Raw genomic sequence first — 26,956 nt, 5'->3', positions numbered from 1 at the left:
AGAGAAACAAAGGTGGAAATGTTTCTAAGGCACAACCTACACAGCCACCACTTTTATATAAAGAGGAACACTAAAAAACCTCTGGTAAAACAAGAGATGTAAAAAACACACATATACAAGTGAGGCGCTTCAGTTCTGTTCTAATGTGACTCCAACAGAAATTCTCCAAATACAGATTTGATCCCAAATAGCTTTGGGAGACCCACCACACTATCCCTGGAGAACATCTAGGAGACATCCATAAGGGGGATCAAAGAAACCTTTATATGCAGATTTACAAGTTTCCCCACAAAGGGACCTGCTCCCATTTCACTTATCCATCCTCTGTGGTGTGCACCCTGGTTGGGCTCTGCTGACACTTTGGTAGAGATATTACATTTTGATCTATACTATGTTTTGGTATTTTGTTTCTTTTTTATGTTGAGAGCTACAGTACTAACAACATTTGGGAAGATCATATCTGAATTTGGATAATTTCTATTGAAGTCACATTGGAACACTATTGAAGCACCTCTCTTGTTTATGTATTTTATATTTCAATATTAACCAGAGATGTATGCTACAATATTCATTTGTGACCAGTTGCTAACATACCATCATCAAACGTGTCTACAAGCTGGCTGGGGTTGATCTCAGCTCCTCCTATTAATATGTTATCCAGGGCCCACTGAGAACGATCTGGGCCTGGGACTATAAAACCGTTGTTGGTGGTAAAGGGCTGCCACCAACGCAGCCGTGTTGTGTTTGTCTGGGCATGCTCTGGAAGCAGTATGTAGTCATATCGCACTGTCATGTATTTCTGATAATCCATCTCATGAAGCAAGGTCCAAGAGATACCTGAGACAAGAGGGATAGAACATCTAAAATATTGCTCAGTTTATTTCTTTGTAAATTGCACACAGGATGGTAAATAATGATGAATGCTTGAATTTAGTCATACCATACAACAAGGATATACAACCAAAATAGTTTTAGTGAAATACAATGAATGGGTACATCTGGGAGACATCTGTAAAGTTCTGGTGTACAACATTATTTTATGCAAAGCTTTCCTAATCAATTTCCTAGAAGATGATATTTCAGCATAGGAAACATCTGTAATATAAAACTGGGCAAGGGACATATTATACCATGAACTTTAAGCACTGGAATAAATAAACTGTATTTAGTATCAAATGCATTTTTTTTGTCATTCTCCTATTAAAGAAACATAATATTTTCTTAGTATTAATAATAATAAACATTGTAAAACAATATTTCTCTCTGCATGGGCCATATTCAATTAGCACCGAAAAGCCGTTTTCGACGGGTTTTTTTTCGCCGAAGACATCATTTTCATCTCTTTCCAGTTATCCTCGTATTCAATTGTTCTGACTTTTTGCCGGTGTGAAAAGTCAATGCATCGGGACCTGCTAAAAAGTATCACCTTTGAATAGGTGGCGAGAAAGAGTGCAGAATTGGGGTTTTGGGGTACAAACTTCCAAAAACCACCCTGCACCCCTTGGACAGTCCCCCAAAGGTATTTTGTGTCAAAAAAATAAAAAAGTACCACAGGAGACCCCCCAAAAATACTTTCATTTTGGGGGCGAAAAAAAAATAAATGTTGGGGTACAAACTTCTAAACTAGCGAAATAGACTCAGGGAGGGTCCCCAAGAATGCCCTAGGTTTTTTTTTATTGCAGGTTGTTGCGGCAGGTGGATTTTTCAAATTTTTTAAAAGTTAACATTAAACACTTTAAAATATGCTTGCACCCATTTTCATGTTCCCCAAATTTGGTGGGACTAATAATTAAAAAAAAAAAAAAACGGGGGGCGTGGCCTGACTGGATACCAGGGCAGACGTGTTGCCCTTCAGCTCCCTGCGAACCCCTCGTGGATTGCCCTGCTACGTCTGCCCCTTGCTGTTTGAGAAGACCTCTCCAGCCTAATTACCCCCTCGGGGCTCCACTGATCCCACGGCTAGCAGTAGCGAGAGCTTACCTCCTCCGGGGCCTTTGCGGCCTACTCCGCCTCCAGAGTCCCCGGCCTCGATTTTCAAGCCGGGCCCGCCGGTGCCGCACTTGCCGCCGATCGCGGCCGGACTTTCCCGCGGCCGTCCTGTCACCTTGGACCCCACTCTGCCTGGCTGGAGCGGTGGTCTGGGCGGCCTGTGGAGTCAGGGGAACCCAGGAGAGTCCTGTAAACGGAGCCGCGAATCGCGGGAGGGCGCCATTTTGGCTCCTTTATAACTCCCCCTGCATTACCTCAGCATCTGCCGCTTGGGAGACCCTGACACCAGGAGGAAAGAGGACACCTTACCAGGGCCCCTTTGACCTACCACCTCTATACACAGGTACATTATAATATCAAATTAATTGATTCCTGCGTTGAACTGTGGCTCCTGATGCCTGGCTCCCTTAAATCTGCTCTGTGAGTACACACTGAGATACTGCAGCTATAGGTGGCCGTGACGAGTGACCTATCGGCTGGCCCGGGGTTGCAGTTTTGACTCTGGTCTCCTTAATATTGCAGTACCCTCTTCAGAGAGTAATCAAGTTATAGCAGACGTCATTTTGGATCATCTGTGCAAACATATAATAACAAAATCAGTCTCGTCTATGGTTATTGCTCTCTATGCATACTTGTTCTCCAGGAGCCCGGGCGGATTACTGAAGTGTCGTTACTAGTTGTGACTCACTATGTCTCTCTGAAACAGCTTTCCGCGTTGGCCCTGATGCCCCTCTGAAACTTATCAACATGCAAATTTAATCTTTCCTTCTCAATGTAACCACCGACCATAAATGTAAACATCACCAGTACCTGTATCTGCTCGACACTCTAGTTGGAGGTGCCGCTTCATTGGATCACATCGGTATGGCTCCAAAAAGAATAAAAGCGGCCAAATCGGCCCCACCTGTTCACTTTTTTGGATCCTCTTCTACCTCCACTAAAAGTCGTCTTCAACAATCACCACCTGAGTCTGCTACGTCTCCAAAATCCCCACCTAGACAAGCAAGTGGTCCTCCTGTACCCTCTCAGGAAAATGAGGACAGTTTAGATGGTCCAGTTACCCTGCGTTCCATTCATACTATGTTAACGTCATTTAAGGTGGATATAACCTCGGAATTAAAATCTACCATTCAATCTCTGAGAGCTGATATTAGTGAAATCGGAGACCGTACCGACCATTTGGAATCTAAAATGGAAGAATTGGTTGCATCACATAACGACCTAATCTCAGCACACGACTCTCTGCAGGAGGAAGTAGCCTCTGTGCGAGACAAGGTAACAGATCTGGAAGACCGCTCCAGACGCAACAACATTAAAATAAGAGGTATTCCGGACTCCGTTACAAATGCTGAGTTATATGATTATGCCACGGAACTATTCCAGAAACTTCTTCCTGATGCCTTACCCTCGGATCTTCTGATTGACAGAATCCATAGACTTCCAAAATCCAAACAAGCTCCAGCCCAAGCACCTAAAGACACCCTCCTTAGAGTTCATTTCTTCCATATTAAGGAGCGTATACTTAAGGCTACTCTCCCTTCCTCCCCCACAGTTGAATGTCTGGACAATCTCCAACTTTTCCCTGACATTTCCCCAGCGACTCTGGCAAAACGACGTCTCTTCCTCCCAATTACACTGGCCTTGCGTAAAGAAAATATTCAGTATAGATGGGGATTCCCGACTAAACTGATTGTCACAAGAAATGGCTCGTATACAGTCATACAATCTCCAGAAGATGGGCTGGCTATTCTTCAAAAATGGGGTGTGGCTCTTACTAACCCTACCAATATGCCTCCTAAACCTATACCCCAAGAATGGTCCACAGTGCCGAGGTGATCCCTTGGGGTGAAGTATCTTTACAGTTACTGGCTGTAGTTCTACCATTCCAAGCTATATTTAGTATTTTGTTATTCAATATGCTCTTTCTGTTTTTAATTTCTTTTACCTGTATTTTCTATGTGTATTAGATCTACGGCTTTATGGTGTACTCTATCTAAGATTTTTCATTCAGTTCTTTCACAGCTAAGGGCATATATATATCTGCGTGGTTATTTAGTGGATTGAGTTGATGAAGAATATAGTCAATGTTATTGGTAGACCGATAGATAGCTTAATGGATAACTGGTAGTATATGAGACTTCCATATAATTTGGGAACTGCTTTCTACAGTCTTTCTGCCTTTTGTAGTGGTTACATTGCATTTCATTTTTCTTTTTTCTCTTTTCTTTATATACATAAATGATATCTGATAGGTTGTATCAAATATGGCTATGTTTGAATGCTAACTATGTTGTTAATATTACAAATTGAAGGAATTATTTGAAATAAGGGGTATTAGGTGGTCTTCTCTTCGAGCCTCCCCCCCATACTTCCAATTTTTCTGTTATGTTCTGTTTCAATGACAGAAACTCTAGCTCCTTTATGGATGCTATTTCGGTTTGTTGTGTTTTTTTGTTTTATTTGTTTTATATGTTTGTTATTTTATTTATTAATTTTTTATGCATACAATCTCTGTATTTGTTATTTTTGTGCAGGTCTATTTGTAAAAAAATTCACACCACATTTATCTGATTCCTCCCCATGGTCAATTTTTTAAGCATAAATGTTAAGGGCCTTAATTCACCTCATAAGCGACGTCTTGCATTAAAATACTTCTTAGATCAAAGAGCTGATATAGTAGCAATCCAAGAATCGCATTTCCCATTACATTCTACTCCTCAGTTTATTAATAAAGCCTATCCGACTTGCTATACCTCCTGTGGCCCATTTAAGAGGAATGGAGTAGCCATACTATTGAGCAGATCATGCCCATTTAAAATTGAAAGTAAATGGGTGGATTGCAGTGGTAGATATATTATCTTGGTGGGGAAGATAGGTACTAAATACATCACTCTAGTGTCAATATATGTCCCTAATACAAGACAACCTAGTTTTCTTAAAAAGTTTTTACTTAAATTACAGGAGACTAGAAAGGGAGCTTTGTTCATTATGGGCGACTTTAATCTTGCACCCGATCCTAAATTGGACAAATCTTCTTCTCTCGATAAACAATCATTGAATGTGGCTTCCTCCCTAGCCCGTTCCTTCTCGCACTTGTTGGCTGAATTTGACCTATATGATGTTTGGAGAATCAAACACTCAAGAACACGTGATTATACCTTCTATTCAGCAGTTCACAAATCATACTCTAGAATAGATCTTCTCTTGACTGATAAATGGTCTCTCCAGTTCATTCCCCGGATTGATATCTTACCAATTACTTGGTCCGACCATGCTCCCTTACTATGGTCTTGGACCCCCTTTCCCATGTCTCCCACCTTTAGACCTTGGCGTTTACAAGAATATATTTTATTAGATGATATTGGCTCACGTGTCATGACTGACGCATTGACTGCATATGTAGAATTAAATTCTCCCAAAGACACTTCAGTCACGAATCATTGGTGTGCACTCAAGGCGGTAATGAGGGGGGCTGCTATACAAGCCGCAGTTAAGATTCGGAAATCGAATCAAGAAATATATCTCGCATATCAAGCTGATCTTTTAAAATTAGAAGCACAACATAAACAGGATCCAAAGGATTCTATTGTTCTCTCTGCCCTATTAGAAGCCAGGAAGAAGTTAAATAATCTACACCTCTCCCAAATTCATCGTGCTATCACTAAACTAAATCAGAAGTTTTACTCTCTTGGAAATAGAGCCAATAAACTGCTAGCCCGCAAGCTTAGAGGGAAAAACGCTATTAATAGAATTAAAAGTCTCTCTAACCCCAATGGATCCTCAATATCAAATCCTAAAGATATTGCTCAACAATTCGCCTTATACTATGAAAAGCTTTATAACCTTTCTCAAGATACCCATATACCTCAGCCCTCGGAATCTGTGATAAATTCATTCTTAGATTCTGTTAATCTTCCATGTCTTTCCCCTTTAGAAGCAGAAGCTTTATGTGTCCTTTGGAGTGATAGCGAAGTATTAAGAGCGGTTAAATCCCTTAAAAAAGATAAAGCACCTGGCCCAGACGGATTCATTAACAGTTTTTATACGCATTTTCAAACCATTTTGACCCCTATTTTAGTAAATTTATTCAACGATGTCTCTACCCAATCATTTCCTAAAGAAATGTTAGAAGCCCAAATCATCACTATTTTGAAGCCTGGCAAGGACCCGACACTTTGCCCAAACTATAGGCCAATAGCTCTATTAAATTCAGATATCAAATTATATGCAAAAATAATCGCTAATAGATTGAATCCTATTCTCCCTAATTTAGTTTCTTTTGATCAGGTGGGCTTTGTCTTGGGGAGACAAGCGCCAGACAATACCAGAAGAGTTTTTTCCCTTCTGGAAGCCCAAGCAGCTTGTTCCGTGCCTATGGTTTTATTGTCCTTAGACGCGGAAAAAGCCTTCGATAGGCTACACTGGCTTTTCATGTCTCGGGTCCTGGCTAAGTTTGGCTTTTCTGGTTTGTTTTTGAAGGCTATCTTGAATCTCTACACTGTCCCTTCGGCTAGAGTATACAGTAATGGGTTTTTGTCCAACGGCTTTAATATCTCTAACGGGACTAGACAGGGATGCCCCCTTTCACCTTTAATTTTTGCATTAGCTATGGAACCCCTCGCAGAAAAAATTAGATCCTCCTCCTCCTTTGTGGGCTTCAATATTGGCCATAAGCAGCATAGGATATGTCTTTTTGCTGATGACGTCCTGTTATTTGTCACGAAACCAGACATTTCCTTACCTGCTCTTCACAATATACTTCAAGAATATACTGCATCTTCATACTATAAACTAAATACCTCAAAATCAGAAGCACTAGCATTCAATCTTGATCAGGCTTCCCTAGATAGTCTCCGGAATCAATACCCTTATGCCTGGCAGACATCATCTCTTAAATATCTGGGGATCAATATCCCTTTAAATCCTCAAAATGTTATTAAATATAACTATCAGCCTTTGTTAGAACAATTCTCAGCACTTACCAAAGCATGGGTTAATTATGAAATCTCCTGGATGGGCCGTCTCTCTTCTGCAAAAATGATGCTTCTTCCAAAAATTCTGTATTTATTTAGAGCCATTCCATATTTAGTTCCATTGAACCTACTAAACAAATTCTATGCAGTTCTGTCTACGTATATTTGGAAGGGTAAACGTCCTCGTATAGCTAGGACTCTACTATTTCGGTCCAAATCTAGAGGGGGACTAGCGGCTCCTAATCTCGAATTCTACCAACACGCTTGTCTTTTGAATCAGATGAAAGACTGGTTAGCCCCTCTACCGATTAAGCCATGGGTATCTATTGAAACCTCTGTATCTCAAACTCTCCCCTTACGGGACATCATGTGGACTAAAACTGCTGATAGACCCCATAAATCCCTTATTCCAAAGAGCGTCTCTGATACCCTTATAGTTTGGGACAAATTGATTTCCACACATGGAGAATTTTCTCTTCCCTCGTCTCATATTTCTATATTAGCCCTTTCTCGACTGATCCAGGATCTAGTATTAACACCCTGGCATGAGAAAGGTATTATAACAGTTAGAGATCTTTATACTAACCATCAATTTAAATCCTTTCAACAATTACAGGATCAATATGGTATTCCCAAAACTGACTTTTTTAAATTTTTGCAGGTGAGACACTGGGTATTTTCTAACTCTGGCCCAAATCACCTCCTTCCCACCCCACCTCCCTATATACTTTCTAAATTGTCTACTACTGGCCATAAGAGTGGTATTTCTATGTGGTATAATACGCTTATGACTCCGATAGGGGAGTCTAAACTTTCTATACAATCCAATTGGGAGTCGTATCTTAATATATCTCTAACCGAAGAAGATTGGTCTATTCTATCTATGAACATTTTCAAAATGTCCAAATGTTTGAACCATTCTGAAATGCTCTATAAACTAATTCACGGCTTATATTACACCCCAGTCAAGTTGCATAGAATCTGGCCAGACTCCTCTAAATTATGTTGGAGGAATTGTGGGTTAGACGGTACTCTGATACATATCTTTTGGTCTTGTCCTAATATATTTTCCTTATGGTCAGAGGTATTTCAATTAATAGCTCAGGTCACTATGGAGACTCTTCCCCAATCTCCAGAAATCGCACTCCTACATTATTTTCCTCCTACAATACAATCACATAATAAGTATGTTGTTGGACACATTTTGATAGCTACAAGGGCAGCTCTAGCACAATATTGGAAGAGAAGTGACCCCCCATCTCTCTCGATAATAATATCCAAAATTCAGAGAAGTTTTGAAATGGAAACCTCTGGATTTAAATATTCTTCATCATCCTCGTCCCCACTGCTAAAATGGCGTACCCTGGTCGGCCTTTATTGAATCATCTTCTCACACGACATCCATAACTGGCTAGCTTTAACACTGCCCCAACTCGATATGGAAAAGGTTAATATGATAGACCACACATGTTTTCCCACAATTAATGGTTGTATGTATTGTACTGTTCTGTTTTGTCTATTTTAATTTATAGTAATGTTTTGTATTATTTGGTTTTTCTATGTAATACTTGCTATATTTCTATTTTTTTTTTTTTATATTATATAATTTGTCTAGTTTATATTTTTTTTCTGGATTATATATTTTTTTTTTTCTTCTCTTTTTTTTCCTTTATTTTATTCGTATAAAATTTCAAAAAATATAATGTTTATATTATGATGATTGTAAATTACTGTTTACTATTGTCTTATCTGATGTCTATTGGATTTTTTTGTTCTACTAATAAAAATTATTTGAGTAAAAAAAAACAAAACAAAAAAAAACCTTGCTAAATTCTATTCTTCACCCCTTATGCAAAGACACTAAACTGCACCTATTGAGACCCTTTAAACACCCCAAATACCTTCAGCAGGGCTATTCGGGGGTACCCATAGTGAACCCCCATGTCAGAGCATCTTTTGGGGGGTGTCAGGCTGATTTCCCCAAAACTGCCAGCACTTTTCACCTGTTTCAGATTTGCTGGCTCCCGTTTTGCCGATTTGGAATTGTATACGGAGATACGCGGGGACGAGTGCAATATTTTATCCCTCTGAAAAGCGGCGATGACGGCGAAAAGTCTGGCAACGGACTTTTCGCTCCTAATTGAATATGGCCCTATATATCCAAAAATAACCTACCACCATTGGTTGAGTAATCTAAAAGGACTCCTTCTTTCCTGCATGTAGGCTTATGGCAAGATGTTATATTTTCACTTCCAATTCTTGCCCAGTATTGCACAAACCTATAAGAAAAATAATTTGTCATCTAATTAAATGCTAATGGTACATTTATAAATGTATTTGTGTTTTTTTTTTTTTTTTAAAGAAAATCATCACATTTTTTGTGTAAAACTGTTAAGGTGCGTAAAATTAGCGATGATGACATTGTTATCGTACAATCGCTCATTAATCGTTCATAAATCGTGCAGTAAAATGTCGAAAACGACCAGCGATGCGCGTTCCCGCTGGTCGTTTTTGACATCTATCATCACCTGAACATGCAGGCTAACATGCCGATAACGACAGCATGTGCATGCTCGGGGATGAGGGAGGGTGTCTGCACTGTACGACATATAGTTCAGTGTGGGCACATTATACACTGCACAGGATGATGAACGATTGTAGGATTACAATGTTGTAATCGTACAGTCGTTTCACTCTCGTGTAGTGGATACGCACCGTCAAAGAACTATTCTTGTTACTTTGGTTATAAATGTCAACAAAACAATAACCCTTTTTGTCGAGTAAAAACCTTTTGCAACATACAAGGTCCAAATATTTCCATGTAAATAAAGAACAATAGCAGCCCCTGCAGGCCATGATAAAGTGATGCGCAATGTAAAACTAAATAAATACCTTTGTATAAAATGTAAGATCTTTGGCCTGGTTTTGCATTGAATATTATTGCCATATTAAATCTCACAAGCAAAATCACTCAGCGCTTTGGAATACTTTCAACACTTAGTAAATATACCCTTTCATATAATGTCCACATCATGCAGTGAGACACAAGATAATACAATAAAAATGTGACCTACTTTGCCCCCCTTAGGTCTAGGTCTTGGGTGACTGTTTGCCGTACTGCAGATGACCCAAAATAAAGGGCAGTATCCTCAGCCAAGATACCACAGTCAGTACATGTCTTCCCTCCTTCCATAGACAGCCAGAAGTCAGGTTTTAATTCATCACTATCAAAGCGCTCTTTCAGGAAGGTCTGTCAAACAACACATTCATGTTACCACACATAGAAAGATTAAGGAAAATCAGACCACATGTGATTGTAGAGGGCATTTATACTTATGCAGATTATCATCCTTTTATGCTTTGTAATAGATGGCGATGCGCTTTTCTCATTGTCTGTAATTTTATCCATTTAAAACTTACTTTCTCAAAATGATAATCATAGTTTTAGAGTATTACAGTATTAATATGTATATGTCACAATATGTTTATATAAAACAGTGTTAAAACATGATGTTTATATAAATACCTTATTCTGTTTTCCTTTTGATACTCACATTACTTTTAGTACATAGCATTAACCAGTTAAGAAGGTTATATCTTCTATATTGTGCTTATAGATAGCGGATAAAAAATTATATTCTCACAGAGGTTCACATAAATAATAGACTAGTGAAATAAAACAATACAAACTCTGATACATCTCTAAAAGCGCTCAATAATGTCTACTTATCTGTGTACATGTGTACATACTGTGATATAATCACTGTAGAAGTATGGAATGGCTTCTATATCTGTCCCAGATTCCTGTCTTATGTCTTTTAAAACCCCCAGGAGAAGTCTGTTGGATTAGGCAGACTAGAAATGTCAGCTTCTGTGAAAAGCCGGAATGGGTCCTGGGGGGTGTGGATGTGAAGAGAGGGAGGGCTCCATCCACAGGCCACTCCAGGTGTTGGGCCTTTCAGCCTGGTAGCAGGCTCATTAGGGCTTGCATCTGGAAATGGCTGATTTATGCTGGGTTTAGTGAGGACTGAGTGTCTCATACCTGGGAGAGCACGCCCGCAGGTTAGCTTGCTCTGAGACAATGTTGGCTACAAACCAGAAGGTACTGTGGACGGGGATTTATTTAGTGTTCTGTTAGTGAGGGAACTTACTGTCTAGTTAGTGCCCAGCCGGGCTAGGGTTTATTTTATGTTTTGTTTCTTTGATTGCTGATATTGCACAATAAAAACTGGCGCCGACCAGCTTGCACGAAAATCCACAACTGGAATGCTATTTCCTGGCTACTGTGTGTATGGAGGTGTCCATCTACCCCAGGAGAGGGACCCCCTACCCCGACCTTATCACAATACACTCAGAGTACTCCCTTCTTAAAGTGAAATGACTGAATGTACATTAATCTACAATATATATATTTTACATGAATAGTAACAAGAAAATGGAAGGTGGCACACCAAGATTGATAACTTGGTGAAGGACAAAAGTCCAACAGGACTGAAACGTTGAAGTAATACAGAGGTCCTTTGACACATATTGTGTTTGATCTATTTTGGAATGCCGCTGCCACCGTGTACTTTGTATTTGATTTCTGCGGAGGGCACCCATGATTACATACAGAGAAGGAGTGCCGAGCCTGTGCTATTATTATTATAGTGCCTAGTGATATTATCACTTCAACAAGACAGAGGCAATATAAGTCAGTGATGGGTAAACTTCAGAAAGGGCTGCGTGTTTGATTTCCTTTTCAGTAAAAACAGCCCAAAAATAACCTCTTTACACCCACATCACTCATCCTAAAATGTCCTCTCATACCTACAGACTTGTTCTGTCTTAAGGGACCTATAAATTACCCGACTTTGTGAACAATCCGACCAAAACCAGGAGGTTCGGCATGTACAGAATAGGAGGTCGGGCTCCTGCGCTGACTGACATTCAGTGAATGCCATTCAGTGCGGGCACCGCACCTCAGCGACCTGAAGGTCTGAACGCTAGACGTTCAGTCTTTCAGGTCACCTAGTGGATAGGCCCCTTTATTCTTTGCTTTATGACAAAGAAGAAAATAGGATAGACCATGGACAAAGAGCCCAACAGTGATGTAAGCCTATTCCTTTGTGCCTTTATTCAACTAATAAATTCCTTGATGGTTCCTGATACATACCAAAATTTCCTGTCTATGAATATTTGAATGTAATGCAATGCTTTACCAATGTATATATATTACTCACCTTTAATGGATGCGTCAGATAGCAGTTTGGGCCAGAGTATCCTGGATCACAAATACACTGCTCCTTCAAGCAATCTCCATGGCCATTACAGTTGTCCAAGCAGCCAGGTCCAATGTAGAAATTGTCGATTGCCCATTGCATATCTGAATATTTTTGGTAAAACCGGAACCTGATAGGACTGTATAGAATGGTATGCAACACGTTACAGAAGACACAAAGGAGTAGTTAATAGATAAGTCATTACTTGGCATAACCTCCAAGGCTGGTTCCAAATTAGGTCAACATATATCTATTGGTGCACACTAATGGTATTATTAAGAGGTATAATATAAATAGACAATTACTTATTATATATTTTTTGTGTGTTATCTAAAGGTACATGACCTACCAAACAAGCTTTTCTTCTATACTAAGCTAATAAATGTTAAATATGAAAAAAAATCAGATGTACAGACAGAGGGGTTTTAAGAGATGAGAGGGCCTGTGTACAGACTCAGGACCTCATTCAGAACCGCTCGCAAAAAGCGAGCGCTCACTCTGAATGAGGGCGACCGCTTTTCTTTTGAAAGGCGGCCTCCTGGCCGCTCGCTAAGCTTTGGGTTACCACCCACAGCTTTAGCGAGTGACTAGGTGATGGTCGCGATGGTCGAGACCATCGCAACCATCGGGGCTTGCGACGAGACCCTTGCGGTAGGGTCTCGTCATGCAGCTCCGTCGCTCCGGGGCTCACTACAAGATGGGGTAGCTCGCCTCGTTTTGTAGGCGGGTAGGGGGGGTGGGTGAACAAACGGAGGCGTTCCCGAAGGAACGCCTGCCGTTTGTGGGCGTCCCTACTGACATCACTCGTGATGTCCGTAGTGGACTTCCGGCTCTATTAGAGCCGGAAGTCCACTCGGCATTGCGAGTGCTGAGACCCTACCTTAGGGTCTCCTCGCAGTGCCGATGGTTGCGATAATCACAACCATCTCCTGCCCGCTCACACTAGCTGTGGGTGGGCACCCACAGCTTAGTGAGCGGACAGGAAAAAAAAAAAATTACTTCCCGCCTTGATTCAGAGCGTGCACTCACAAATAGCGAGCGGCTCTGAATCAGGCCCATTGTTCCAAAGGGGTGGTTGCATCCACACACACAGAGGGAGCTGATTAAATCATTATTCTATTAAAACAACAATTTTCCATCTGTACACACTGCAAAAAAACAAAAAAATCACAGGGTTTTCTAAATTATTGTTTCAAAACATGTGTATGTGTAAACCCTGGGGTTCCTCAGATTCAAGGAGCACAACTATAGGTCACATTTAACACAAAATAACAGGTGACAATAATGGATATATTTTCTATATAAAAATTGGGTGCTTGGAAGGAGCAGTGAAAGTTCTTTGCCGCCCCCCATTGGGAAGCGGCACCCCCACTCTGCTGTTTGCTACTTTGGTATGCGAGAAGTGGAGGCAGTATCCTTGGGTCCTCACAGAGGTGGTGTGGCATTTGCTGTGTGCTATAAGTCCTAACGTACACTGACAATGAGAAGAAGCAGCCAGCAGATTCACATGTAAAAAGCTGCTGGCTGCTTCCCCTTACATATCAGCGGCTGGAACTCGATGTGTGGGCGATGTGGAGCATTAAAAGCACTGACTGGCTGAGATACATTATGTCAATTGACGCCCCATGCACCTGCCTAGGTTCATCTAATAGTAATGCCAGCCCTGGTGCGTGATTAAAATTTAGAACTCAACTACACAAATTTAGAACTCAACTACACAAATGTGCTGGGAAAATATATTACATGAAGACATGTTTTAGCAATGCACTAAGTTTTAGCGCACTATCCATGTGTTGAACACAAATTATTCAATAACGCAATGGTGGGAATAATCTCACAAGGAACCATGATAATTTTAGTGCCATTTTCAGGTGTAAACAGTGGCTGCAATGTGTAATAACAGCATCTATGCATGAGTAAGCCCTTTTTGACATGCTTGGTAACAAAACATTGATAAATCGTAACATATAGAAATGAAATTGTAGACATGTAATAGAGGCAGTCAAAAGGTTTGTGCTTACTTTCCAATGAGATTGTCAGGCAGTGGGTAGAGGACCCGTTTCCATCCTTTAGCTGGAAAGAACACAGATGCTTGGGTCACACTTCCAGAACATTTTGGGTCAGCAGGTAAACATTGTGCTACCAAGTAACTCCAGCTCACACCAAAGTCAGTGGAGTACTGCAAATGTATATGGTTCTGTACATTCTTCTCAGAGGTCTTACAGCCAACAGCGATCTATTGTACAAAATGGCACAAGAATCTAAGGTCATTGATGGAACAATCAGTTGTAAGAGGTTACTGCTGCTGTGATGGCGAGATAAAGGGGTATATACTGGCTGCCTGGTGTAGAGGACAGACTGACAGGAAAATAGGGATTAGGGGAGCTGGCAATAAGGTAGATGAGGGGGAAAGGGATAAAGAGAAATAAAATGAAGAAAATAAAGTGCTGAAGAGAGGAATAATGGTCAGAGTAAAGGGAAGACAGGACTATAAGTACAAAATAAAATGTACAGTATATGGTTTAAATGGTTATAAACTCTCCCTTCTGTAAAGCACTGGTCAGTGGCAGAACTTTGAGCATACAGTGCTTTAATAGATGCTGTTTGGTTCATTGTGAGCAGCTCCTTGTCATTGACCTTTATAGAAGAAATGGTGTACAATCCCTGTGTCTGCAATTCAGAACTCACAAAACATTTTTTAAGCTTCTTATTGACAGTATTTAGTCAAAATAACATATTCATCCATATATTATTAATAATATTATTAATGATCAAACTTTAACTGTGATAAATATTAAATTTATTTTTCAAATATCAAAATCTATACTCAGAATAAAATTGCAATGGTTGTGTCTGTACATATCATTTTTTTGTATGTCAGTTCGATCCGGCATCATGCAAAAACTACGGGATGAATTTGGATTGCATTTTCAATATTGTATATCTTTGTCATCTAGAAAGTAACTGGGGTATGTATTATCTCAATGTGACATCAGGGCAATAAAGGAAAAACCAGATGCTTGACACTTGGCACGTGCAGTGTGCAGGCTCCTCAAACCAAATATGACTAGATGTATATAAATATTATTTTTTTGGAGACAAATATACTTTTAGGGACTGTTTATGAACTATGGAGACAAATATTTTTTTATCGGAATTTGCACAGGTTCCTCAAGTCCAAAATGACTATATGCATATAAATATATATATATATATATATATATATACATACATTGCACACCCCAAACACAAACAGTTATATATGTATGCATATAGAAATACATAGATATATATATCTCAAGATCGATTTCGCAGGGAAAGCCAACTATATATTAAGAACTAATCAGGCAGCTTATCTTGACTCATGAAGTTACAGTATATATGTCAATCCAGTAGATGGCACACCAAGACAAATACTACATATCATAGAGTCACTGCTCATGTTACTTGCAATCTTTCAGTGTTAGGGTGCATAAACACGGTACGATCTGTACCACCAACGACTTGAAATATATTTTTCAAAGATCTTTCAAAGACATCTCTCAGTGAAGTCATCATCCTGCCACATCTCTCAACAGGCAAAGTTGACGATATTGTCCAAATTGGCCTGCATGCATGGACGATGAAAGATATCTTTATCGTCCGTGCGGGAACGAGCATTGTTGGTTGTTGACAGGTTGGTAAGTACATGAAAATGAATGATATGAACGATAACCATATGAACAATAGCGTTATCGCTCATATCGTTCAGTTTTATCGCTCCGTGTGTACGCACCTTCACTGTAGGTTAAGTAGCAATGGATTTGGGATCTACAAGATAAGATTACTTGACTAAGTGGACTTAGACTGGACTGTGAGACTGATTGCCCCTTGAATTGGACTTTGTGGTTTCCATAAAAAAATGTAAAACTGTAGTTTCTTATTGTGTACAAAGACAATTTGTGATCAATGTCTACAACTTAAAATATACATCACAATATTAGATGGCACTACTGTCTTTGTAAAATTAGTTCCGCTGAGCAATAACAGACATCCACGCGAGTGAAGCTGCAGGCAAACGCTAGTAATAAATATTTTGCCTGTACACTTACCTTGAACTGCATGATCCAGTTTTCTGCAGGTGTGAGATCATGGGTCACTGTGTACACTTCTCTGCCATCATGGCTTCCACAGATCATCACGCCATCAGGCGACTCACAAAATCTCTCAATGCTGCAGTCATCATGGAAAAGCCAGTGCTCATTCACTTAAAAAAAAAAGTATTTCTGTGAACACTTTGAAAGCTTTATAATTGAGAAATTGTTCATATGAAATTGTATAGTCAGATTATTATTATCTTTTGTTTATATGGCGATAAATAAATATACAATATACAATAAAACATACAAGCAATGTAATAAGTGCAAATCGAGCAGTACTGTACATGCTGAAAACAATCATAGAATGAGATTTGTATGCAACTGAGTAACAGAAAATAATAGCAATCAGAGCTGCTGAGTGAGTGGGGGCAAACTGCAGACAAGGATAGTGCAGAGAGAGAATCAAGTGGGAGGATGGCACTGCCTGTGAGAGCTTACAGACTAGGGGAGTGGGAGTAAAGTGGGAGGTGAAACTGTGAAAAGATAATGAAGTAGGATAGAGGCCTTATGTTAAGATTGTGCGGAAAGATGATAGGCTTTTATTAGGTGCATTTCCAGGTTGGTAGAGGGTTTATATGGTGAGGGAGTGAGTTCCAAAGGAGGGGAGCAGCACTGGAGAAAACTAAGTAGGAATGTAAGGAAATTATAAGTGTAGAGAAGAGGTAAGAGAGGAAGAATGGAAAGGATGAGTTGACACACTTTAACGGAAAACATAGTTTAAACTAGGGATGTGCAGGCTCGTATAGGTTCGAGTTTGCACGTTGAGTTCGGATTTTGTTCAGGAATGATGATGTTCGTCCATGTAAGATGACGTTTAGCCTCTTTCTGAGTTCCGTTTTTTAGGAGGGAAAAATCCGAACTCAACGTGCAAACTCGAACCTATCCGAGCCTGCACATCCCTAGTTTAAACAGTCGGTTTTTACAAAGTTCAGGTATATTTTGTGAAATTCACAAACACTGATGTTCCCAATATTGGGACTATTGTATGTAAACAGCAGATCTGAGAAGTCCACTGTGTTAAAAATCGTCCACCTCTGAATTAGGCCCATAGTGCCCAATTGTGCTTTCTTTTAGTTTTGCTTTATTTATTAATTTTGGATATCCATATACGATGTATGTGGTAATAAATAAAACCTAGACATGTGAGTAGAACAAGCCTATGATAACCAAAATCAATATGATTTTAATGGTGTTACCTGCAATTTTGTCTTCACCAAAAAATTCAAATGCTATCCTGCCAGTAGGACCAGCATCAGCCGCCGTGCGCTCATGTTGTAGAATAGGAGCACTACTGAATGTGTCTAACATCACTGTACTCTGATCCACAGAACCAGATATCAATACATTGTCAATGGCCCAATCATTCTGGTCTAATCCATCGTGCTTGGGCTGCCACCAGCGGAATCGAGTCCCAACAGTCTTAGCACTGGGTGGCAGGAGGATATTTACAAAGCTGCAATTTTAAAACAATAACATTATATACCAGAAAACATTAAAGAGTCATTTTGCTGCAGTAAAAAAATAAATAATGGAAATAAACAAGCCCCTCCCACATCAACTTAGTTCATTTCAGTCACCCGCTCACTAAGAAGAAGAAGTATAGCAGCTTGTGTATGCATAGGTCAGGCAAACAATGTACTGGCTGCCTGCAAATGATGCTGTACGACATTGTCAGAGGCTAATTAGAGTGTAACCATGTGGTGTTCGTACCCAGGATAAGTCTCTTGAGTAAATGTTGTGGGGGTGTAGGTGGCACAGCGAGTTGAGTTTAGCGTACTCATAGATTTGTCTATCTTTGAATGGATCACTTACACCCATACTTGCCAACTCCCTGAAATAGTAACAATCTCCCTGACTCCCTGAAGAGACTAGAAATCTCCCTCTTTGCACCTTACCCCCATTATGAAGCTGTTATATATAAAGAAAATACAGAGATCTATACATTCAAATGAGATCATTCATATCATTTCCAAGCATTGTTTATAAGGCACAATGATCCCTATGGCTACATGCATTTTCTGAATAGTATCAGTGTGTTTTCATCAACAAGTAGATCTTACTAACTACTTTGGGGCTCATTTACATTTGGATGTAAGTCAGTTATATGACACGCCTCTCAGATGTAGCAGTACACGCCCACTTTACCGCTGTGCTCATAGGTGCTGCTTTCACAATCTCCCTGAAATGCTTTTTCAAAAGTAGGCAAGTATACCTGGTAGAAGGCAGGTGCATATGTGTGTTGATAGAGATGACTGCTACTTTTACAAGAAAGTCTCAACAGAGGCATATAAAAGCCTGGTGAGGCCCATGTGTAGAATGCACAATAAGCCTCTAAAGTGAATATACAGACAAACTACACACATCTTCGGGGGATTTGTTTTGTCTTTTAAACCCTACGTGTCATAGATTGTAATTGTTACAGTTTAGCCATTGACTGTCTAACAAATGTAACAAATATTAACTAATAATACATGTCATGAGATGTGTGACATAATAAACCTGTCTTTAGTGCAAACCTAAGGATACCATTGATCTGATATTCATCATTAGCCAGCGACGGCTGCTACCTGTAACCCAGGGTCATAACTAGAGGTGTGCAACCGGTGCCGCCACACAGCACAGGACTCTTTGGGCAGATATTTCGCTGCCCCATGGCCTTTGCTTCTGGCTAGAAGGGTGCCTTGAATGACAGCCTGCATCCTGGATCGCTCATGGAGCATCCTTTTGATGCACTAGACACGCACACTGCAGGCTGTACAGCCGACCGGAGCATCTCTACATGATGTAATAATGTCAAGCACGTGACGTCATGACTTTGGGCGCTCAGGGGCCGGCATAGAGCACATTTCAACCTTGTTACAGTGCTGATATTACCTCTGGGTATGGCATCTGCTCTGCTGCTCTCTGCCGGTCTGTGCAGCCAGCTTGTGCACAATCCTGCACACGAGCACAAATTGACAAGCAGCCCAGGCTTCTAGGGACTGCATCGGCTGCAGCCTCTAGAAGCCAGATAGGGCTCCCATTGGGAGCGCTCTCTCTACTAACTCCAGTCCTGATTGGCAGTCCCAGGGGGAATAAACACCTCTCCCTGGACTGCCTGTCTGGCTGTGATTAGTAGGGCGGGCTTCCAATGGGTAGCCACAGTCACCACTAGGCAGTCCCTTTGGGTGGTGGATTTCAATACAAAATGGTACATGTGACACTTAACTGTATGTGGCTAGGGTCCTCCTCCCAAATGGTCCGTTGGCGTTGCCATCTTGGAAAGATGTCACCTGGACGTCCAGTCAGTTAACAGCAGTCCATGGCCATGTGGTTCGAAGGACCAATCACCAGCCAAGCGACCCTATTTAAGTCAGGAAAAGCTAGCAAAGGATTGCCAGTATAACAACTCTTCCAGAGGCTAGCGTCTTGGCTCCAGGTTCCTTTTCTACATTTGCATACCAGTTCCTGTATTCCTGTGTTCCTCTGTTGGACATCTTGAAAAACTATTCCAGTGTTCCTCTGTTACACATCATAAAAACCTGCTCCATTGTTCCTACATTAGACATCCTGATAGCTGCTCCAGTGTTCCCACATGAAGAACAGCATCATTAGGCCAACCTGCTCTTTAATACACCAGTATGCTCAGCTAGCTCAAGAAGTCCTGACCCGAATCCCAACCCTCCTAGTGCCGTGATAAATGGTCAATGGTAGGCAACCATTGTCAGAAAGCCGTCAATGGTTCGCATCAGCACATGCACAAAGGAAAGAAGAAAAAACAAGAAGAAAAAAACAAACCAAACGATGATGAAGAACAGCTCCCTTGGCCGTGAATCACCGATGGTTGCTAAACATTGACCCTAATGCAGGCAGTTTGGATATGATATTATAGGATTGAGACAGATGCAGGTTGAGGCAGTGCTTTTTGACAACCCCTACCCCTGGAGAGTTTATCCTTCCCAAAGTACAGTGCTACAGCTTTGATTACTGGTGTACCAAGTCATGCCATAGGTTACAATTGATATCTATAAATATCCATTGCCGCACAGTTACAGAATACATCTAGTGGGGCAGAGGCAGTTTAAGAGGAGGGGACCAATGTGGAGGCTCCGATCGGGCCCCCTCCTCCCAGACAGTGCAGTAGACTCTGGCATTGTGCTAGAGTCTACTGCGCATACGCAGGTCGGAACATGGTGCCCCCCTTCCAGCCCAAACCGCCTGAGTAGATGGCTGTGTAGGTATGTGAAAATACATGTCTGCACACATCGGTATTTTACATTACATTATATGCATGTTCAGATACAAGAACATGTAACTATAAATCTACTGCATAGAGGCATCCAAATATACGCTAAACGTCAACCACTCAATAAACTATATCTGTCTTGTGTAAGCGTAAAATGTACTTTTAGCAAGGAAATCACTTCGCTGATATGGGAATGGTCCACCTCTCCAACTGCAAGGTGTCAGATAAATACCCAACAAAATATTGGGGCAAGTTGTGCACATGTGCAGTGTAATTCATTTTTACATGAAGTTCAAAATGACATACAGTCCTAAATTAGCCCAAATAGCTCAATCATACAAAGGTAATTCTCCCAGCTTTTACTTTAAACAGCAAAACAGGAAAGTTGAAAATTCAAGCAGGGTGGGGTGTCTTACAGCTCACCAGCCAGTGAGTGTATGAAGGTAGCAGTTAGCGGTACAGGGTCTCTGGAATGCACTGTGGGTTACAGGTAAATGCAGGTCTCACCGAAGCTAAGTGGAAGACAACGGTCTCCCACTGTGCCGCTCATACACAGTGACAAGATGGTGCCATGGTGGCCATCTTGGTACAGGGAATGAAGCCTCCCTGGAGGAGTAAGATGAAGTAGTGCTCCACTTTCAACAGGAATGATTGTCAAAGCATTATGTAAAGTACATAGTTCCTTCGGCTGCAATGGAGTTTTGAGATGTGTTAATGAACTCAAAGATCCCCTGAAGCAAGGTCAAATTACGTACGCTTCAAAAAGTGTTGCATTCCAATACCCCTGTGTATGTAGCACTAAAATAGACTTAAACCCACAAAATGAAATCACATAATTCAAAACTTTGAAGCAACATAATAAATGATAAATTGATGTTATATTCCATCTTAAATGCCATGGCGGCCTCACGTGACTTGGAGCTGTAATGATGAGTGTTCTCAAAATGCTATTGTCTTTACAGGCTAACTGCAGACTATGGAATAGAAAGGTATTAAATAATTATTTTTGTAAAACTTTGATATTAAAAATTGTTTACTGCAGAATATATGGTTACTCATAGTGCTGTCAGTTCCTTCACTAAAGTCACTAATGAAGTATGAAATGATAAGAAAGATGTCAGCTCTCAGCTGCATTAAATAGCGAATTCCAGCTCAGTTCCGAATTAATCAGAACTGTAGCAACATGTAAGGAAAAAGATCAGGACCAACCCAGTGCCTGACCCTCTTGGCAATATAGCAGTGGATCTCCATGCTTGTTGTCTTTCTATTGTAGTGGAACCCAGTTCAAGTTGTCGAGCTCTGTGGCTGATTTGTCTAAATCAGGGATATCATAACTAGTCCATCACTAGCGTACATGCTGAAGGGGCTGCATATTTTGGAATTTCATCCACAAATACAAAGGGGTTTGTTTAAAAAACAAGATATTTAGAAACCACTATGGCAGTTTTGCTGCATAATTTCGAAGTAGTATTTTTCTTAAAGGCAATGCATACGCAGTGTCTCACTGTTCACATTATGACACATTGTAGTGCCCCCAGTTCACAATATGCCACATAATACTGCAGTGCTCCTAGTTCTCAATATGCCACATTGTAGTGATGCCAATTCATAATATGCCACATTGTAGTCTCCCTCCCAGTTCACAAAATTCCACATTGTGCTGACCTCACTTCATATTATAGCACATTTTAGTGCCCCTAGTTCACATTATGCTACATTGTTCTGCCTCCAGATCATATTATGCCACATTGTGGTGCCCCCAGTTCAAATTAAATATATCTAATTTTAGGAGTTTTCAGGAGCTAAATAGAGTAGATTACAATAGATTGAAGCAATTCAGAGATTTTTGCCACTTCTCATACAGAAAAAAAGACTTGCTTGAATAACTTTTCTATCAACATAGTACAATATAATCAGTAGTAAAAAATAATAATACTTTCTTATTAGGGCAGAATATAGATAAAATATCAATATATGTCTTAAAACCAATAAACACCATTGGCATCAAATCTTGTATCAATGGGACAAATTTGTTACTAACTAGGACATATGTCACCATTATGTATATTGAACAGTCACATAAATAAATTGTTTAGATGTTTAGTTATCGTCCCACTTAGGAACTACAGATGAGTCTTTGAATAGCAAAACGTTGTTTAGGATAGTTGGAGTCCATATCAGTTAGAGCAATATACCAGCATGTGTTAGTTGGCAGATAATTTATTTGACAAACCAGAATAGAATCTTGTAAACTGATTTTAGAAACAGATAAATTCACAGACACATTTTTATTACCAGGCATGTAGCGTGAAGTTCTTATACCACCATCAGGTATCTGTTGCAATTCACAGAGTTACACTTAACAATAAGATCCAGTGGATATTTTTAGATTTTAAATTGTCCTGACTGATAGCAGTATAATCTTCGCACCTTATGCGATGAACACTACGTTACCAAGTCTGGGTCTAATGTAGCTCATATCATGCAACAATCATGAGTACAAAGGTTCAAACATTGTTGTATGGACAAGATCAGTCCCTTCTTCAGTATTAAGTGCTGCGGACAGGTGAGGTGCCTGAGGCCAGAGGCCCTATGCCATCGTGAAGAGGGTGCCATTATTGTGAGACCAGTGGCTTAGGCGGCTCTCCGGCAACTCCCCTCTCCACAGCACTTAATACTGTAGAAGGAACTGATCTTGTCCCAGTATAATGGATCTGGGTTCCCCGCTCATTATACCAAAACAATAAATATAAAAAAGAAACATAAATTTAGCTTTTAAATAAAAGTCCAGCTTGATTATAATTTCCTAAATACAGCAATACTGGATTCTAAGTTCTAGGTATACCACTAATATTTTTGATTTTACTGCTACATATGTACAGTCAGGGCCGTCGCTTCCAATAGGCAAGCTTAAGCAGCTATCTAGGGCGCCGACCACTAGAGGGCACTTCTGAGTCCACCCGGTTGCTATAGGGCCCGCCGGCCCAGCGATCGCACCCCCTGCACCCTCCATTTGCCGGGTGCCCGCTGAGATTTTGTTACCAGCGGGCTATGAACGTAAAACAAATTCAGCGCTCTTGATCCTATCCGGAAGTCGCCCCTAGCTGCTCCACTGGTAGAGGTATCCCGACCTCTATGAGTATACAAATATTAAGATCAATAGTGGTGCACTTTATGGTGATGCAAGTGTGCTAATAGTATGAATCGTTTTATGTGTCTCTTGGTTGAACTTCATCGTATAACAACTTGTATTTAACAGTAAACATAATGTTCCAACTTTAAATCTGTAGGTAGGGTGTTCTTAGGAAAATGGTTGAGAAGTCAATAGGCAATCATCAACCCTGACCGGGGAATGTCCGTGCTTATTCCAAATCCTAATGATCTCTTATGGAGAAAACGTCATATAGAGTGTTCATAAGGAATAAATCCCATGGTGTCTGTAGGATGGGTGTTCTGATAGTATAGCCTGATGACAACATGTACCTCATCATTCTCCTCTCCACCTTAAATGCAATACATGGGCACAGTATCAGGGACTTTGTGAACACGATAATGCAGGTAGGTAAGAAAGCATGCAACTTACCCCATATGATGTGCAGTTCCTGCTCGTTCTCCTCGTCCCGGTGCTCGTGCAGGTGGTAGTAAAGATATTTGTGTGGGTATATTATGCAATGTGTCTATGTGATAGAATACATGCAGACTCCAGTCTGATATAACACTTTTATTGCTGCAATTATAAACACTATGACTCAGCAGAGTCTGGGTGCTCTAAAAAATATCCTTTATAGAGGATATATCAAGTCTGTAAAAAGTTACAAATTGTGCTAAGCACATAAGTCTTTCAATAAGTCCTGTCTGTAAGGGGTGTTGACCAACGCGTTTCATCCAATGGTATGGACTTTGTCAAGGGTGCCCACCCTTCACCGTGCTGTCCTTTACATATGGGGTATAATCAGTAATGTCCTGATACATCGGTGTGAGCAGCGCCCACACTTCCGGGTTGTGCCTCTGAGCGCATCACAGCCGGTTACTGTTGATGATGTTACTTTATTACCACCTGCACGAGCACCGGGACGAGGAGAACCAGCAGGAACTGCACATCATATGGGGTAAGTTGCATCCTTTCTTACCTACCTGCATTATCGTGTTCACAAAGTCCCTGACACTGTGCCCATGTATTGCATTTCAGGTGGAGAGGAGAACGAGGAGGTACATGTTGTCATCAGGCTATACTATCAGAACACACATCCTACAGACACCATGGGATTTATTCCTTATGAACATTCTATATGACGTTTTCTCCATAAGAGATCATTAGGATTTGGAATAAGCACCGGGACGAGGAGAACCAGCAGGAACTGCACATCATATGGGGCAAACTTGTAAACGCCACCAATGAGTCAGACACATGACCGCTAGTTGCCTATACAGAGCAACTTCCAGTGGCTGGACATGTTCGGTTAAACCCAAAAACAGAGAGAGAACCAGGCCAGATGGGAGAAATGCTGGGAAAGGAGAAAGTGAGCAGACAGATATCCAAATGTCACACAGGAGCCCTGAGGTTGGGTGGGGAGGGTACTGATTACCTGGGCCCGCTTTTGTCTAGGGGGCCCAGGCCAGCCATGGATGAGGTGTAATGCTCCCTTCTACTGTAGGTGTATGCCACAATGAAATGAAGTTTAATATTATATGTTAAAATTTTAATAAGTGGGTTTGGACTCACCCCAATGTTTGTCCATGCCTCATCTAGCACCCTGGCCTACCATATGTCTCAGTGGCGCTGATGTCTCAGGATTAAAATGACTGGCATAAAAGGATATGTAGTTCCCAGCATTGGGGAGAAATGGACATACAGTAGGGCTTGGCAGGTGAGCCATGAACCGTGTTCGGGACTCAATGTATATCAGGTAAAACCAATGAAAATATTTCTGCCCCTCCTCTGCTCTAAACCCACATATGTGATGCACAGGCCCCAGAATTTTTACTTTCAGCAACAGACTGAAATGATTGCCCACCCTCTATAAATGCAATAGTTAGTATATTTGTAATTAACAATGACAAAATGCATTTAAAGGAGACAATTAACAATTCTAATAAATAATGTACACTTCTCTCCATTACATTAATTTAGTGAAATGAGTTACAGCTTGTATATAGCCTTTCACAAAAGTGATATGTTGTATACATACCCTGGTTTGCTATATTGATCATAGAAGATTTCCATTAATACATTCCAGGTGATGCCCCCATTTACAGAGTACTCCAGCAAAACACCCTGGTTGCGGCTGTGAGGTGTTATCAGACACCCATACATGAAATAAAATTGAATAAATTCCGCACTAGTCAGATTCAGATCCACAGAAACTAAGATGCGGCTACAACCCTGTAAATATAAAGCAAAAAGCTACATTACATACTTAGTCTGCCACAATGGTGATTAATAAAACCTATATACGATCCAGCTTTCCATGGAATATAGATTGAGACAACGTACATGTTGGGTCCGGTAATATTATGTCTACAAATATACTTACATGCATTTATTGACTTAAATATTGCACATTGCTTGTGTCTAACACATTGTCAAGTTTAAGTTACATACAGAGAGCTACCATACTAGGAAGAAACCAAGAAGAAAAATGTCAGTCTGACCCCGCTGAAGTGTAGAGCCATTCCTGAGGCTACTGCCCCACAGACACTGCTGAGCTTGCCTCCGTTCACAGTCAGCCAGTTCTGGCTAGCTGGAGCCCGGTTAAAGGTGTCCTTAAGTTGAGTTGGTAAAGGCACTTCTGGCTCATCACAATAAATACCACCCCAATAGTCATCACAACTGTAAAGCAACAATAATGTATAAAGTATTAGTACCAAGATAGCCGTTCAAAGTTCAAACCAAATATAGCATACATATATGCAAATCACAAACATACAAAATGTTTTACAAGACGTTTGTATAACACACTACTATGTACTAATTGGTATGTAGTCATTAAGTCGACATTCAGAATACCAATATATATATATATACAGTCGGTATCCTGGAGTGCGGGATGCCGACGGTCTGAATACCAGACAGATCGGGATCACGGCACCAGTATCCCGACCGTCGGCATCCTGAAGGTAAGTATCGTGGTGTTAGGGGGAGGTTAGGGTTAGGTAGAGGGCTTAGGGTTAGGCAGTAGGGGGAGGGTTAGGAACTGGGGAGGGAGTGTTAGGATTAGGGTGCGGGGAGGGAGGAGGTTATGTTTTGGCACTAGGGAGGAGGTTAGGTTTATGCACTGGGGAGAGGGTGTTAGGTTTAGGGTGCGGGGAGGTTAAATATTAGGCACTAGGGGGGAAGGTTAGGGTTAGGCACCGAGGAGGGAGGGTTAG

At 40.7% G+C, this 26,956-nt stretch overlaps 1 protein-coding gene across 1 annotated transcript in view; it reads right to left on the bottom strand.

Annotated features, from left to right (window-relative positions):
• Positions 1-26,956, bottom strand: part of RELN (reelin) — a 640,798-nt gene that overhangs the window by 26,303 nt on the left and 587,539 nt on the right. The window contains exons 48-56 of the mRNA XM_088480241.1: positions 26,240-26,417; positions 25,777-25,970; positions 17,559-17,815; positions 16,315-16,469; positions 14,245-14,459; positions 12,185-12,362; positions 10,037-10,212; positions 9,138-9,241; positions 595-837 (exon numbers count right to left, since the gene is read on the bottom strand). Coding sequence (XP_088336367.1) covers positions 595-837; positions 9,138-9,241; positions 10,037-10,212; positions 12,185-12,362; positions 14,245-14,459; positions 16,315-16,469; positions 17,559-17,815; positions 25,777-25,970; positions 26,240-26,417 — 1,700 coding nt within the window. The remainder of the gene's footprint in view (positions 1-594; positions 838-9,137; positions 9,242-10,036; positions 10,213-12,184; positions 12,363-14,244; positions 14,460-16,314; positions 16,470-17,558; positions 17,816-25,776; positions 25,971-26,239; positions 26,418-26,956) is intronic.

The sequence above is a fragment of the Taudactylus pleione genome, unplaced genomic scaffold (assembly GCF_031769625.1).
Source record: "Taudactylus pleione unplaced genomic scaffold, aTauple2 ptg000251l, whole genome shotgun sequence".
NCBI lineage: Eukaryota > Metazoa > Chordata > Amphibia > Anura > Myobatrachidae > Taudactylus > Taudactylus pleione.
Note: the sequence above shows the minus strand (reverse complement) of the source record. Positions and strands in the feature narration are given on the sequence as shown.